This window comes from Filicampus tigris, chromosome 17 (genome assembly GCF_054856515.1).
Source record: "Filicampus tigris isolate MCC_2025a chromosome 17, RoL_Ftig_1.0, whole genome shotgun sequence".
Classification (NCBI taxonomy): domain Eukaryota; kingdom Metazoa; phylum Chordata; class Actinopteri; order Syngnathiformes; family Syngnathidae; genus Filicampus; species Filicampus tigris.
The window spans coordinates 4,379,233-4,395,903 of record NC_141233.1 but is presented as its reverse complement, the minus strand read 5'-3'; the positions used below and the strand labels follow the sequence as shown (position 1 = coordinate 4,395,903).

The following is a 16,671-nucleotide window of genomic DNA, read 5'->3' as shown; positions in this document are numbered from 1 at the left end:
CTTGGGATGTGCTAAGAATTAACCAATAACATTAAAACTCATGCTAAATGGGAGTCAGTACACACTTGCCACCATTTGAGGCACCTCTGAACAACAAAGACCCATCTTTTTAATTTGTCTGGGTTATGGGGTAGGCCAATAAGACGGAAGCCTTATCGTAGAAACGAAAATATCTAAGCTCAGCTACATTTTGCAAAAACAAACGTGAAATCTCCCAAAGGCATGTGGGTGCTTTTTGGCCATAATCCCAGAAGGAAGGTTTGGCATGAAACCACAACGCTCATCATCTAAAGAGTACCATACCTACAAAGAAGTATAGTGGTGGCAGCATCATGCTTTGAGGCTGTTTTTCTTCAGCAGGAGCTGGGGTCTTAGACAAATTGGAGGGAATTATGAACAGTTCCAAATACCAGTCATTAGTCAGTGTTAGCACAAAACTTTAAGGCTTTAGCTTGGTTGGAAAGCAATTTAAAATAAAGTCATATAAGGCCTACTGGAATAAGTGAACTTTTTTTGGTGTTAATCAGAGGCGCTTATAATGGTGGCAGGTGTGTGCTGATTGATTAATTCTGAACACAGCCACATCCCCAGTTTTAAGAAGGTATGCTCACCTGTCCCACCACATTATGAGTTTTGAAATTTCATTCCCCCTCTCAAAAATTCATTTTTTTATGAGTTGTACAGGTTATAGGTTACATTAATGGTGGAAAAGGCTTTTCAATTATTTATCTATTATAAAAACCTTTTAGCTTTTAACTTGAGTTGGCCAGTCGGTAGGTTAAGTAGTAGTAGGGGTGGGTGACATATCATCCTAAATATTATCATCAAAATTGCTTTCATGATGTGCATTTTTCGATTATGGAGTATTAACTGAGTGAAGTGACAGAGACCCTGTCATTACACAGAGTTAATTTCAAAAACTCAATGTTAAATTTACAAATTTAAAAATACAAATTTCTGACCCTCTGTGAAATGACAAATATGTCATTGGGATAAAATGAGTTAATACCGTCTCAAAAACGGACCCGCACAAAACGAACGGGTTTACTGGATGGCTGCAAAGTAGAAGGAACTGAGTCTTCTGCGAATCAGCGGGCCGTAGAACACAAAGTTGTCAAATATGGACAAGTGTCCCATCTCAGTGAGTTAATTCAAAAGCGAGACACAAGTCCACATCCCTCGCCTGGATATGATTTGGGGTTTGACAAGGCTGACATCGGTCAAAATAATATATGTAAATATTTGTTTTTATGGCTAAATATAGCTGTTGCAGCGTTTAATCAGGTACGCTTTATAGTTATAACGCCAGCAAGGTGAAGCCTTTTACCTTCATATGTAGTAAACATTTCATTGGGGGCCATTTGGCGTCACATATGACAATCCCGATCCTTTGCCGGCCACTGCCTGCATCGAAGAGGTAAGGCATTTTGATCATTTTCTTTCTTTTTTGCTTGAAGTTTGGCCCTACTCCTTCTGCCTGACAACAATGAAGGACGAGGAAAAATGTAAAGCCAGACTGTTTTGTACTACTGAGGTGCTCCAGCAAACTCCCCAAAATTCAAAATACAGTCCTAATTCTCCGCAAAAGAACACAATCTCTTCGACTACGACTCAATGCCGGCTCTGATCATATTGGCTGTGCATACATGCACATGTGTACATGATGTGTTACATTTATTGCACACTGTCGAGAGGTATTTGCCCAGGGAACTGAGAAAGCTAGCTAGAGGAGTAAAAGTAAGCTCTTTTATATCACAATGTCCTTCAGTCTTCCCTACAGGGACCAAGGTGGAACAAACAAAGCGGCCAGTGTGGAGTCAAATCAACACCTGCTGCGTCAACAAAGGACAGGAGACCACAATTATGTTCACTCACCCATCCACCTACACAAACACACCCACACTCGGGGTCTTAAGAGCAGCAGCAAAATGAAGGCCAGGTGGAGCAAAAAAGGAGACTTCTAGCGTGAAACATTGCCCTTCACAACTTCACTGGGTGAGACAATAACAGGCTTTTCTCTACCATGATTAGCATCAGACATATTCCTAGCAATACCCCAGGGTGGAGAGAAAGGGAAAACTAAACACGGCACAAGAGAGAGAATAATGAAGTTATTGGAGGAGGCAAAACCCCCAGAGAAAGTGAGGAGGAAAGCAAGTAAATTATGCTTCAGTCTGACCTCCTAACCCATTTTCAACTGAAGAACAGTTTGTGGTTCTGCTAGTATGGAATGGAGTGGTATAGGGAAAGGGGAAAGGGAGTCAGTGCTCATCTTGTACATATTAACCCAAACGGTTAATTCAGTTAAAATTCCACAAGGTTGTCAGTGGGAGGGGATTGAATGTTTCAACTTCCCCTGGGGAATAGAACGTGGGCAGTAATAACAGCATTATGTGAGATGAGACCACAAAGAAGAGGAAATTAAATAGCCCCAAGCTCAGCCAGACAGGAATTCTTACAGGTGCACAGATGGGAGTATATATATATATATATATATATATATTTTTTTTTACACACTTCTAGCCAATATATTTTTTAAAATCTATAAAACACTATCACCCTGAGAATCATGAAGTCCTACAAAGAGCATTGGGGAATTAAAATGAAAAGCACATGACAAAGCCAAGCTGGTGGGGAGGCAATGGACAGAAAAGCACCACAGCGCTTAAGCTCATAACACACTTCAGACACGAAGATAAAATCACCACCTGGCCAGGGCATTCTCTGTAGACATCTCTGGCTGCAGAGGTTAAAAAAAAAAAGTGTGGTTTCACTTTTATTAGGTATACGGCACATATGAGGTCATTGCCATGTGATGCCGTTGCTTGGTGAGGAAAAAGGAAGCCGTGCAAATCATTTGGGAGGCAAATCAGAGGACCACAATGCTTGAATACATGCATAAAACTGATTTTATGGCTGAGCTTCCAAACTGAGTGACTGTGTATTCAGTGTTCTCTGTAGTGGTTAGCACTTTTCCACAGCAAAATGCAACTATTCCAGCACAAATAACTTCCCTTTTGAAATGTGAAAAGTTTCCAACCATGTTTCCTGTTAACTAGTACTGCCAGCAAGTCAAATTTCAACTTTTTGTCAACTTTATATTCTGGTCAAGTCGTTTCTTTTTTCTTTAATTTATTGGTGAAATATACACTGTCTCACTGGCTGGTACGTCTTGTCACACAATTGATTTAGCTCGGAGACTCAATCGTGAACAAGGTCTATTTGATCTGAGCCTACCACTTGGTGGAAACGGAACCTAAAAGCGACGGACACACAGAAAGTCGCATATCGTTAGCCTAAGGCATTTTTAACTAACGGTTACATTATCAACAAAAAATGCCAAAGCTAAAAATTGTGTTTTGGCTTGTTTTCTGAAAATGTTTCATTTCATGTTTATTTAGGGACAGATGCCACAACATAGTTGAATGAAAAACAATCTCCAATGCACAGCATCACAGCATTTGTAGCTAATGTTCAAATATGACTGTGTTAGGTAATTATGCTATCATCCTAACAATATGCGTCAACTTCTCTGCGACAGTGCCTACTCGGCCCGACATGGTGCTCTCTGTGACTTAGGATACTTTCAAACCGATTGTTCACTTCCTATGGTCTGAATTAGTTGATGAGTTTGTGAATAATGTTCACAGTGAAAATTATTAGCGTAAACGGAAGACGGTTTGCTGAAAGTATTCACAAGTCAAAGGCGAACGAAGCAGCACAACTTACCACCAAATGGAGCAACATTTTTTTTGTTAAATTTAGTAAGCAGTGTGGACTACACCACCAAATAACAGAGGCCACTTTAACCCATTAAAGCCTGAAGCCCCTCGTGAGTCATCTCTCTAAAACTGGGGTGCTCACACTTTTTCAGCATGCAAGCTACTTATAAAACGACCAAGTCAAAATTATCTACCTTGCAGGTAGAGTATGTTTTGCATATTTATAGTGGGTAGCTCCAACCCACTACAAAAATGCAAGACATATTTATTTTGAAATATATTGAGGATCCTTAATTTACAATGTGCCTTGAAGTACCTTGCATAACCGCATGATCCAATGTTACACAACAAAACATAATTAACTATGAACATTTTTTTTTCATGATATCAATCAACGGGTGCCTATTGATTGGATGCGAGACTCCAGTTCCTTTTACAGATGTTTTTTGCTCAGCAAAACGCCGTAAAACGCCAACACACCGTAGAACTAAAAATTCCGACATACAACATAAAACAACATATTATATTTATGACAAAGACAGCTTTGCTTAGCGTCAAAAGCTAATCACGGTAGACAATGCAAAATAGTGCTGACCACTTTGGCCTGCTTTCAACCAACGGCAGTCTTCTCCCACAGATAATCCTTACTGTCAAAAATGTGATGCTTCAACAAACCCGTTATATTAACTTTGTGTATTCACTCGGCTTTGGCAAAACAACGAGGAATGACGAGGAAAAAGTAAACAACACGCATGCTGAATGCCGCGACAAGTGCTTCTTAGTCTCTGCGTAAGGTGTACGGAGATTCTGTGAGACGCAACTTCCAGTATGGCATTTTCAAAATACAGATGGCAGCCATTACAAATGTCATGCGATCTACCAAATAGTACCTTTGCGATCGACTGGTAGTTCGCAATCGAAGCACCACTGCTCTAAAACCTACGGTCGTCATTGAAAACCTGACATTTTTGCCAGCTACAAAATGCAGTAATTAATATCTCAGCCCCTGTAGCAGATTCAAAAGAATGAGAGCTTAGACATGACTTTCACACAGACCCGAGTTTATTAATATTTACTTTTTCAATCGAAGATGCAAGTGAAGCACTATTTAAATTTTTTTTAAATCGAGTGGTAATTACCATGCTGTATTCTCTTACAAAGGCATTGAAATAGTCATTGTCTACGAACATATATCTTAACCATACGTTACGTTTGGATGGTTTTCACGGCTTTAAAGTCCGCGACCGTGTCGTCTATATCAATGCCGCGACTTATAGCAGAGCCGCGCGATCGACGGCGTCTGCCATTACTCCTGGAAAAAATTCTGGATATGTTCTGACAACTCACGACACCGTCACATGTATATTCTGATGCATTTGATTGACTAGGAGACCGAGAACTGGACTAAAAAAAGAAAATGATGTATACGCTCCAGCTATAGTAGTAGAAACGCGGTTATGCGCACCCGTTCTTAATGGGTTAAAGGCCTGACTCCTGCACATTATTCTCATTCATGGAAGAAAAAGATGCCATGCTGCCATCATGCGTCCATTAAATCAATGGTCTGAATAAAATGTTATGCCATCTTTACTTACAGTATGTCACCATAATGATTTTTTTAGCGTGTTGGCAGCATATTATTATAACACTATGATTATTAAGCTAGTGTATCCTGTTAGCTATAGATGCTGTTGTGGCTGCGCTAATGAACGCTGATTCACAGAAAAACAGAGAGAAGGCGGCTACAGAGCCACTCGGGGGTTAAAAATGTGTGCAGGGTTGTATCGGGCTAATAATGCCCAACGGTTTTCACATCACATACAACGTGCTCAAGAGTGTGTTTGGAATGGAGCTTGGATCAGTTTCAATTGCTTTGTTTGCTATTTTGACACCTGCCCAACTGAACCGCACTGAGGGGGAAGACGCGTTAGATTAAAATGAACTAAAGGGTCCTACGTGTTAAAACATCCTTAGCTATGAAAGCTGTGGGAAAATACTCCACAGCATTCATTGTGCTGCAGCAGGTTTTGTCTTTAGACCATGGTCAAAAGTCACAAACGCCGTCACACCAAAAATTTTATACAGGAGAACCAGTTTCCCCCCATTGTTGCTTGTTAGTGTGTTTTGTTTTCACTGACGTGGTAAATGTGGCCCGGTTTTCGGAAATAGCTGGTACTGTTCAGTGGAAAGCTGCAATAGTCAAGAAGACTGTAAAAACTTGAAAAACATTTTAAAATAAACTATAAAAAGGCTTTCCATACTTTGCTTGATTGCAAAAACCTTCCTTAAAGAAAGCTATTCTAGTCCTCTGCTCAAGAGACTAAGGATGACATTCAATGTAGTCATGCAAGGATGTCATTTTTTCTGAGATAATTGCTGTAATGTTTTTTCCCAGTAATTGTTCTCCTGGTTCTTCAGGTGGTAGCCAGTAAGGGCTAACCCTGTTCCATTTAATCTGTGGGCTGGCAAGAAAAGCTGAAATACACATGGCTGCTACTAACCTTTGTACAATCTAAGATTCATATTGCCAGAGAATTTAGAGGTGTAAGGGTATATTTATATAAAAGGGGTACACACTTAACCAGATTTTTATCAATTGGAGCAGTGCTGTTTAGCAGATCTGTCGTAGCACACAGTACTCGTTAGCAAAAACACGTTCTAAAAGGTTTAGAAAATGGTGAACTGAACTCTGGGCTCAGGCTGTCACAAACTAATCTTTTCAGAATCAATGATCCTATCGATCATTCCACCGATTACTCAAGTAATCGCCTCCTCCAGGCAACTCCACTTAATTCCCTGCCCTCCTACCCCAACTTGTTTTTAAGCATGCAATAGTTTAGTACTTTACTACTACTTTACCCAACTTTACTACTCCACATTGATGTTTAAAGCTTGAAGTTGACAGTTGAAGATGATTTTACTACTCTGCATCCGCATTGACGTTAAAAGCTTCAAGTCGACTAATTGCTAAATGTGTGTTTTTGGCATCTCCTCTTCGATCGGCATATTTATAGAAGAAGTTAAGACTCATCTGTCTGCAGCTGTCGCTGGACAATAATGCTGAACGGAGCAGGAAAATGTCCCGTCAACAAAGTAACACATTCTTAATACTGGTCTGAAAGCACAACACTAAGCTAGTTGAGGATGCAAATAGCGGCTGACCGAAGCTCAAAAATATTCCTTACAGCTCGGATCACGAGACTGGCGGTGAGGTACTAGGGCAGAGGCGCAAAGTAAAACTCCATATTTGTCACCCACATTTTATGTTTAATAACACAAGGACAACAACTGTGTGCTGACGAAAACTGTATTCATCAAACAACCCGCACGAAAATCACAACACTTGTGTCGCTTTACAATACCGTGTTGTAACACTTATTGCAGTTTGGCATACAGACGTATTAATCTACAAGCTTGTGGAAATATTTTACCAAAAAGGGGGCAGGCAGCACTGTCACTTGCTAAAAATGCGAGTCTATCCTCAAATACAATAAAAGCACAAGGGAATTAGAAACAGTAAAAGAAAGAAATTCTTAATTTTTGAGAGCCTCGTTACGATGTCTCATCTTACAACACACTATGCAATGGAACACAAGATGAGACCAGGGCTCCCACTAATTTACTGTACAACAACTATGTTCAGTGTAATGTGGAGTTGTATTTAAGTATACATTTCATTCGTTAAGTAATCATTTGTTTGAATTTGTTTCTGTGCTGGTCTGTCGAAATACAACATGTATTAACATGAAACTGGTCTGTTGCACAAAAAAGGTTGGGAACCGCTGCTCTGTGCTGAAAAATGATCAGGATAGTGCAATAGCCTTTTGCCCATGATTGATACTTTATTCTTATTTTCTGAACTGACTTGGTAGCATTCGTCCAAGCAGTTTGATCAAATCTTCCTGAACATTTAAACACATATTTAACTGGCCTTTTGGATTAACATATTGCTAATTATAGCGCTTACAATGTGAATGAATTCATATTGCTGAAAGGCTACACCAGAAGGAGCATGAGTGGTGAGCAAAATTTGATAGGTCAAGGAGAAAAAATACATGTCTAACCAGTTAAAAATATCTAAAAAGGTTTAGCAATATAAATGCATTGGGTTCCATTTTGTCAAAGACAGTGATCTCACACAATTTAATTGGAGTTACCACTCGTTTCCCCAAAATTCTAAAACTATGGCTATAACAGCCTTGAGGGAATGTGGGGATCCATTGGAGGCTTGTAATTGTGTAGTTCTCCCTTTACATGGCTGAGTGCCAAGCTGGAAAGGAAAGACACTGGCTAGACTAAAAAGACTCTCCATCAATCCTACTGTGTATGTGTGAGACAAAGTAAAAGGCGAGAGAACAAACTCACTGGAAATGAATGTGGCTCAAATTACATGCGCTCATACATACTGCATATATTGAAAGCCCTTATAAAAATACACAAGTCGTGTTTGGCCCTGTATTCCATTTCACCTCTTGTTTTATAAACCATACAGGCACGGTACATTGATGGCAAATCCCACACACTGGCCAAACCATCACACTTACAGTCAACAACATTTCTGGCACCCTTTCAGTTAGAAAACAGAAAAGACAAAATGGTCACTGAAACATCTTGAAACTGACAAAATCAATAAGAAACAAAAATAGTGAAAAGGAATTAAAAACCAGGAATTGCTTTTTTGGGGTGGGTGATCTGACACAATTACTTAAAAGCATTCATGAGACTGGCTTTGACACAAATGATGGTACCTTTAATGTAATATTTTGTTGCACCGCCTTTAGAGGCAGTCACTGCAATCAAAACATTTCTTGACAAGTATTTTGTCCATTTTCTACTCAGGCTATCTCGGATTTGAAGCATGGGCAAAGTTTACACATACCACTTTGTCTTCCTTCTGGTTGTCCGAGGACAGAAGGCTCCATTCAATATCCAGTGGTCCAGAATCCTCAGGGCTTAACCTGAACATGCAATCGAGTTTTACACTTTCACCACTGGCTTTCTCAATGGATGTGGATGTCGGCCCTGAGGATGTTATCTCCAGTCCAATGGTCGAACCTGTACGGAAACACAAACAGAGAATGAGTGTCAGCAATTGCATACAGTGCAACACCAGCTTGGTGTTGATGGTTTTAAACAGTTAACTGGAGAACAACTGTTTACAATGACTTTTTGTCACTGATGAAATCTGCAACGATTTGCACAAAACACAGAAAAGAGGAAACCGGTAAGCTGTCAAATGTTTTGGTTGAAAGAATGTTGCACTCATAAAATAACTATGGCTACATCTCGTTGTAGCAGTGAAGTACCTCTTAAAATATGCATCATGTAAAACACACAGCGAAAAACACAGTAATAGAGCATAGCTTAACTGAGGGAAGGGTCATAACCAATGCATGTTGTAGCCCTTCTCAAACTCAGCAGACTCTTCTTAAGCAGTTATTCTTAGAACGAATAGGCATAATTTCCTGGGGACAGCAACTGGGCTAATATACTCCATTCAATAAGAGATTTAAACCCCAGTAAAGAAGGGTGCATAGAGAATGAAGTTGTCACATGCTGTCTCAACACATTAAAATCCATCTGACAGCCATCCACCTTTGAGTCAACGGGGGATGGCTTAAAAAAAATGAAACCACCACCACATGTCACTGCCGAATTGCATTGTCAAGGTGTAATAAACAATGTCAAAGACAAAACACAGACAGATGTGACTTAAATTTCATGTAGATAAAAAAAAAAAGTTAATTACGAGTGTATTTTTTTTATCCTTGCTGAATAAAAAAGTATCATTTCAAGTCACATTTCCATCTTAGAGTTCCTACATGAAAAACACATTTGGCTAACTTGCAAAGGTAATTAGAATAATTGCAGCAGGAGCCAAACCATGCAACTGTGAGCTCTTCATTAACAGCAACATTTGCATAGTCTCTCAAGGTTTTCAATAATTAGGAGATTGTTTCGATACATACAAAGACTTTGACAAAACAAGCACATTCAGTTTTGTACAACATCCTTTCAAACTCTATACTTGCAATACTTTCTCCCAAGCCAATGAACCATTATGCCTGTTTTATTAATGTGACAGACATAAGGGGGTGTGGGAGTCTCAGCATGGCAGTAGGCAGCGCTGTTGGTTGTTTTCAATCACATTTACATAGCACAGCTTGCCCCTGCAAGGTCAAGGTGATTGTCAACGTATCAAAAATGCAAATGTAATTATGATTGGAATTATTCCTCTGCAGAAGAGTTTTTTTCCTGGTTATTTTAACACTCAAGGCTATTGCATAACATAAGGTCCAAGATATTTGCCCTGTGGGTATGAACAGTGGCCGCTACAGGTTGAGCTCTCTGCCTCATTTCACAACCATCAGCTCAATTTCATGCTGGAACTGGGCCATGTTTGCACAACTGAATTAAAATACGCCACACAAGTGTACAGTCACAAGCACTGCTGCTGAGGCTGAAACCCGTCGAGCATTTGGACAAACATTATTTTACATCATAGCCGTCAGTGCTCCAGCTGGTCGTTTGAACATTTCGACAGACTTTTATGGGCACCAGCCATTGCCTTTGGCCAAAAACAAGGAAAGCAATATCGAGAAAACTGTCACTCTGACAATGGATAAAGAGTTTTAAAAAGTGGTGAGATGGAAGCTTGGTCATTTTTCAAAGGTGCTTGAAGGGGAGAAAATTGCATTCAGTGAGGAAAACTACGGTTTCTCTCTGACAGTCTAATATAGCAGTAAATCAATCACAGATCATGTCGGATTTGTCTAACACACAGTCCATTTTAGTGAGCTTGAAAGCATGACATCATGTCAGCTTTGTGTATGCAAAGGGTGCTTGGCTGGTGGCTCTCAGGTGACACCAGTGCAGAGGAACACAGACAGAGTGTAATGGTTGATTTCAAATTCAGTCAACAGATGGGAAGTATAAACCTGTCAAATCCAGCTCCAGCAAGAACAGTAGAGGGGTAATAGAGGAAATGTGCTAAATGCAAATGACCTTTTTGGAAAACAATGACCAAACCAGTAACCGAATAAGTATCAATAAGGTTGGTGAGAACAACACCAATCCAATCTGAAAATGTTGTAGTGTGTCCTGCTTGTTTATGATTGGTGGCCCTTGTCGGAGAATCAACCGTCCAATTGCGCTGATTGGAGGGCACCTGCACACGGCGCGCACTGGTTGGATTTTTTTAATTATTATTTTTGTTTTTTTTTAATATTTAGAAACGCTGCCGAAAGCCCGTTTAAAACCATAGGCGGACCGGCCTATAGGCGGGTACTATTTTTTCCCCCCGGAAAAAAAGGCGAATGACGGACAACGGGAGGGTATCCACGCTGCAGACGGATTACGAATAACATACGCTCAATGTTTTGTAAAATTCCCAGCTCTAGTAAACGGGAAAATTTTGTTTTGTAATACAATGTAATGCAAATTAAAATTGTATCTGATTATTCGGTTAATTGGTGGAATAATTGATAGAATAATCTATTCTAAAAATATTCAATAGTCACAGCCCTAATTGTTAAAACAAACATTCTATATATACTGTATAGATGCTACCCTACTACACAATTTTTCAACTTACAAATGTGATGGGGAAACATGACCCCTCAAGTACTTGTACACTTGCAAGTTGCAATTAATGATTTGCATCCAGTATTCAAAGCTTTAAAAATATTTGCAAAATCTCAGACACTGGATTTGTCACTGCATAACAAATTACGCATGTCCCTTTAAATACGAGGTAACATCACTTATGTCTGAAAAGTACCCTGAACAATTACTAAATGTGCATAGTCTGAGAAAAGTATTGCACAAAAAGCCCAAACATGTCAGCATGTCGGCATCAAAAGCAAAGTAAACTGACCTTTGCCTTGTAAAGTAATATAACAGATGAGAGGCCCTTACGTCACACGAGTAGTAGTAAATACAGCTGTAAAACAAACATACACAGGATTTAATTAGAGCGCAGGTTTTATAAAGTACTAAAAGAAAGCTTTACGTCTGACCATAGTAGGGAGGCGACATATGATTTGGGGGAGTAAATAGTAACTCATTAAAAAGTCCGTGATAACTACATACGGTACTATGTGTCTTTATAAGTGTCAAATTCACTCCTGATTCTACTACACTGTAAATCCCCGCATGGTTACTGAGAGACCGGAAATGAGCACAAGGAATTCAGGGTGTCAGCATGCCCCATTCAATACTCCCACTTCCACTCACCTACTTTCATTCACCAATTGTGCCAACACTATGTCGTTATCCGTCCCTGCCCTCAGACTTGTGGAGTGACTGTGGAGAGCCAACCTCCCCAGACCTCCAATTCTCTCCGGTGTTACTGATTGCAACTCTGTTCACCCCCTCCACCTTTGTCGGCATACAATGGGGAGTGAATCCTGTCTCCTGGCAACCAAACCCTTGGAAAAGGGTGGGTTGCTGTGGCGATTGAGAGACGACGTTAAGAGAAGGAAGGAGAAAGGGAGAGCTGGAGTGACAATGAGTAGGGCAAAAGACAGATTTAGTAGGTAAAGCTGTAGCAGGTTACAATTTATGTGTCCCGCCTTCAAAATACACATTGTATTTACTGTATATTTTCTAAATATACAGTACCGCATTTTTCGGACAATAAGGGGCAGTGGGTTATAAAGCTCTTTACTGCACATTAAAGGAAAAACAAAGCAGTAGCAAATGAGTCAAACTTTATTCAGCCTCAATTTATCCATAATAAGGCGCACTGTTGATTTTTTGAGAAAATTAAAGGATTTTAAGTGCGCCTTAGAATCCAAATACAGTATTTACATAAGCATTGGATGGGGATTAGGAATGGTTATTTGACTACATTTCCATGGAACTTGGAGAAAATTCCTTATTTAATGGTTACTTTCTTACTGTTGCAGATATAGAGCATTTCTTTCATCTCTGAATTTCTCCTCTAAGCTCTTTTGTGTATTGAGCAGCATAATGCTCCCAAGACTTTTGCCATAAAAATGGTCATTCATTGGCTATTCATTTTTTTCAATGCTTTAAACACTAACCTGTATAAATGCTGCCATTTGGACAGAGATATAATTGGCAGTAGGAAAATACTTTCCTTCAGCAAATGTCTGCAATTGTGAAAGTAATGTTTTTGTTTTCTTAAGTTTATGCTGCACATTGTAGCTTGAACAGACAACAAAAAACCCTGAAATCAGGACAGTCTAACAAGCTAACCTTTTGTGGCTCTTGTCCTGGCCTAGCCAAAATGTTTTGGCAGAGGCCACCGAGGATCATAAGCTCCTTTCTCCACCCTATGACATGAAAGTGCATGCGTCTGAAACTTACGTCCGAGCATTGAGAGGGGTAAAGATTTAAGGCTCACAGGGCTGGGGGTGCAGGTCAACAATAATGGGGAAAAAGCTTAGCAACAGTGAAAGAGGTGAATGACAATGTAATGTGATTTAGTTGCCTTAACTTTACTGAATTTTATGTGCTGTGTTGACACTGGCGAGGAATCTAAAAAATAATCATTTGAGCTGGATCACGAAACAGATACAAAATGTATGAAAAAGATTTCGTTTACGAAGATCAAAACAATCCAAACACAGCCTCTAGAGGCGAGTAAACATTTTCCTGAATAGGAAATAATGATGAAATAAACACTACATTAGTGATTCATTATTGTAAACTTGCAGTCTAGGGGCAGTGGAATGAGTAAATTAAATAGCTTAGACAACTCTCGCCATCACAAACCGTTAAGCCAGTCCCCTGTGACTGTGCCTGAGAGAACATCAATTATCTTGCTCACAGCACAAGATAACTTCTTAACTTGGTTGCCGCTCAGAAAGAAGCCTCTGAATACTCGCCCAAGTGTACCCAGAGGAATTTAAAGCGATGTGTGTGCCCTGTGTGCTTTGGTAGTGACGTTTATTTAGTATTGCACAGGGCTGGGAATGTTGAACCATTCTGATTGTGCCTGTAATGCAGCCTGAAAGCTCCACTTAGCACACAGTGCGGCCATCAATTCCCAGTGAGTATGACCTAAAGGCTGTTTTGACATAATTGGACATTAAATGATAAAGGGGTGACAAATGGCACGCACTTTACATTGCTGTACGGACATTTGACAGCTTTTACAGGGGGCCTGTGGGCCATGTTTTGATGTCATTGCAGTGGACATACACAGAAGATATTGTTGACTGTACACACACATTGACAGCTATAGTTAGTGCAAAAGTCCCCAGACTTTCTATATGTAACAATTCATGGCAACCGCTGCTATGATAAACTATCATTAGCTGGGATAGGCCCCAGCACGCCCGTGACCCTATTGAGGATTAGCAGTTTGGAAAAAGGATGGATGGATAAAAAGGTGGTGACTTAATTATAATTCAGGAATTTAAATGAGTTACAATCCTGTCATCCAGTTAGAAATAACTGGTGGTGCTGAACAATAGAGGCAATAGAGGAGCTACCGTCAAGAGAGGAGGGACACACAAGGGAGGAGGGATGGCAATTCCCATTGGTGTTTATTTAATGGTCAGTTAATGAAAAACTCAGCAAGTCTAAATTGGACTTGCTACGTCAATCAAGGTAAGTGCACTTTTAATTTGAAGTACGTACTACCATTTCACAAGCAGGTTTCCCAACCTCTCTGCCACGAGGGGTTTGATCATGGTTCGTTTATGGTTGCAAAATTCTTATTTAAAAAAAAAAAAAAAAAAAAGTTAAAATATTGTAGGAATTTCATTCCACTTCACTGTGTAGAAATTGCTGCCAACCTATTGAAATTCACTTTCAAATTCACAACAATTTGTCTGACTTCCATGTTTTTGATTTTGTCAAGAGCATTATCGCGGGATCTCGATACCACATATAGCTAGCTAGATAGCTAGACAGATACACACACACACACGCACCCACACACACACACTTACACACAAACAATTCAAATGGTAGTTTTCAATAACATGCACACACCTAGTGACAATATGATGTCTACCTGTGCCGTAAAAGCTGATAGGCATGACGCCAAGCCATAGAACAACACTGATAACATCCTTATGATGAAAAAAACTGCAAAAGTGACAGTATAGTCTTGGAGGAAATTAAACAGGAACAGAAGCAAATGGAACAGAATGACGCTTGATTAAAACAGCAGAGCTGGGCATTCCACCTAGCCGACGGACCGGTCCGTCTATCTGCCTATGACGGACACCCTTTTTGCCTTCGATAAACGATAAATGGGAAATAAAATCAAAAAAGACAAATTAAGTATAAGCGGAAATGGATTTTCGCCCGTCTCTGTAATCGTCTATAACCTGACATTGCGGATTATTGTTTCGCTTGATGCAGGTAAGTCTGCTTCTTGATTCATGTGTTTCACATCAGGCATGTTTTTGGTCAGCTAACGGGTCCTAATAGTGTGCCGCATGACGTCACACCATAGACTGCAGACAAATGTCGATGCACGCTCACAGACGACTCCTGTTAGTTCTCCTTGTATGCTGCCTGTTTATCTCAGAAAGAAACAAGCCGAGTAAACACTGCGGCTATGAAACAACTCCTGACACTACGACCGTCCACATACGACGGATTTATTCTTTATTCGTTTCCCGAAGCCGAAAACTCAGAGGAATAAATGTGAATGATGGGTCAACTCGTGCTGATGTCCAAGTTTAACGCCAGCAAGGTGAAGCCTTTTTACCTTCATATATAGTAAACATTTCGTTGGGGGCCATATGGTGTCAGAGATGACATTTCGGCCGATCCCTCGCCGGCCTCTACTTGCCTCGAAGAGGTAAGCCATTTTGATCATTTTCTTTCTTCTTTGCTTGGCGTTTGGCCCTATTCCACCTGCATGACGTCAATGAATGATGAGGAAAAATGTAAAGCCAGACTGTTTTGTACTACTGAGGTGCTCCAGTGAACTCCCTAAAATTCCCATACAATAGCCCAACCACCAGCTCTCCGCATAACTGTGCACTTCTGCATCTGTTCAAATATGAGGTGTTATTTTTTATTTTTCCGGGGAAGGTGGGGGGGATTACAAAGATAGATGGATCAAACATTAGCAGTAGTTGGTCACAGTTTGTAATTGGAAATGCTAAGGAAAGCCGTTTAAAATCATAGGTGGACCGGCCCATGGGCAGTTACTACTTTTTCCGGCCGAACAAAATGCCGGATAAACGGGCAGCGGAAGGGTGCCCCGGCTGCAGGCGGAAGGCGATAAACGGACCGTGATTTTTTAGTAAAATGCTCAGCTCTGTAAAACAGCTTTACAAAATGTACTAATACACTGTAGATGGCCAAAAAGTGGGATGAGAGTATATTACAGGGTGTCCACACTTCAGTCAGAGATGCTGGAGAAGTACAAAATCATGTCATCCAGATTTTGCAGGGGAGAACACAATTCCCAGGGAGCAATTAGAGAGCATGTGAAAGTACTTTGCATGACTTCAGAGCAGCGCAAAATAGATGTGTACATCACAAATAAATAAGCAGACCTTCTATCTCATGGATGACAACACTGGAGAGATGAGGCTTCTAAAATACAATAATTTCAATTCAAGATGGTCACAAAGATATACCACTGCAGCATATTATATAAGTGTTGGTTTAATTAAGTGATCCGGTTGGCCATTAACCCATTAAGGCCTAAAGCGCCTGGCTCAACAGCTCCCCAAAACCTAAGGTCGCCTTTGGAATTACTCTTGAAAACCAGTTTTTTTTTTTTTTTTTCCCAGAAATTCAACACTTACAAACTAATTAATATCTCAGCCCCGGTAGCAGACAGAAACATAATTCCAAAAGAAATATAGATCTTATAGACAGGTGGCTTTCACACAGGCAGAGTTTATTATTTACCGTTTCAATCGGAGATGTAAAAACAAAGTGTCAGTGCAATAGAAGCACTATTTTAATTTTTTTTGTTTTTTGTTTTTTTAAATCGAGTGGTAAT

General features: G+C 40.0%; 1 protein-coding gene across 1 annotated transcript in view; it reads right to left on the bottom strand.

Annotated features, from left to right (window-relative positions):
- cxadr (CXADR Ig-like cell adhesion molecule) overlaps nt 1-16,671 on the bottom strand; it is a 51,106-nt gene that overhangs the window by 19,849 nt on the left and 14,586 nt on the right. Inside the window, exon 2 of the mRNA XM_086012770.1 lies at nt 8,602-8,777. Within this exon, the coding sequence (XP_085868896.1) occupies nt 8,602-8,777 (176 nt within the window). The remainder of the gene's footprint in view (nt 1-8,601; nt 8,778-16,671) is intronic.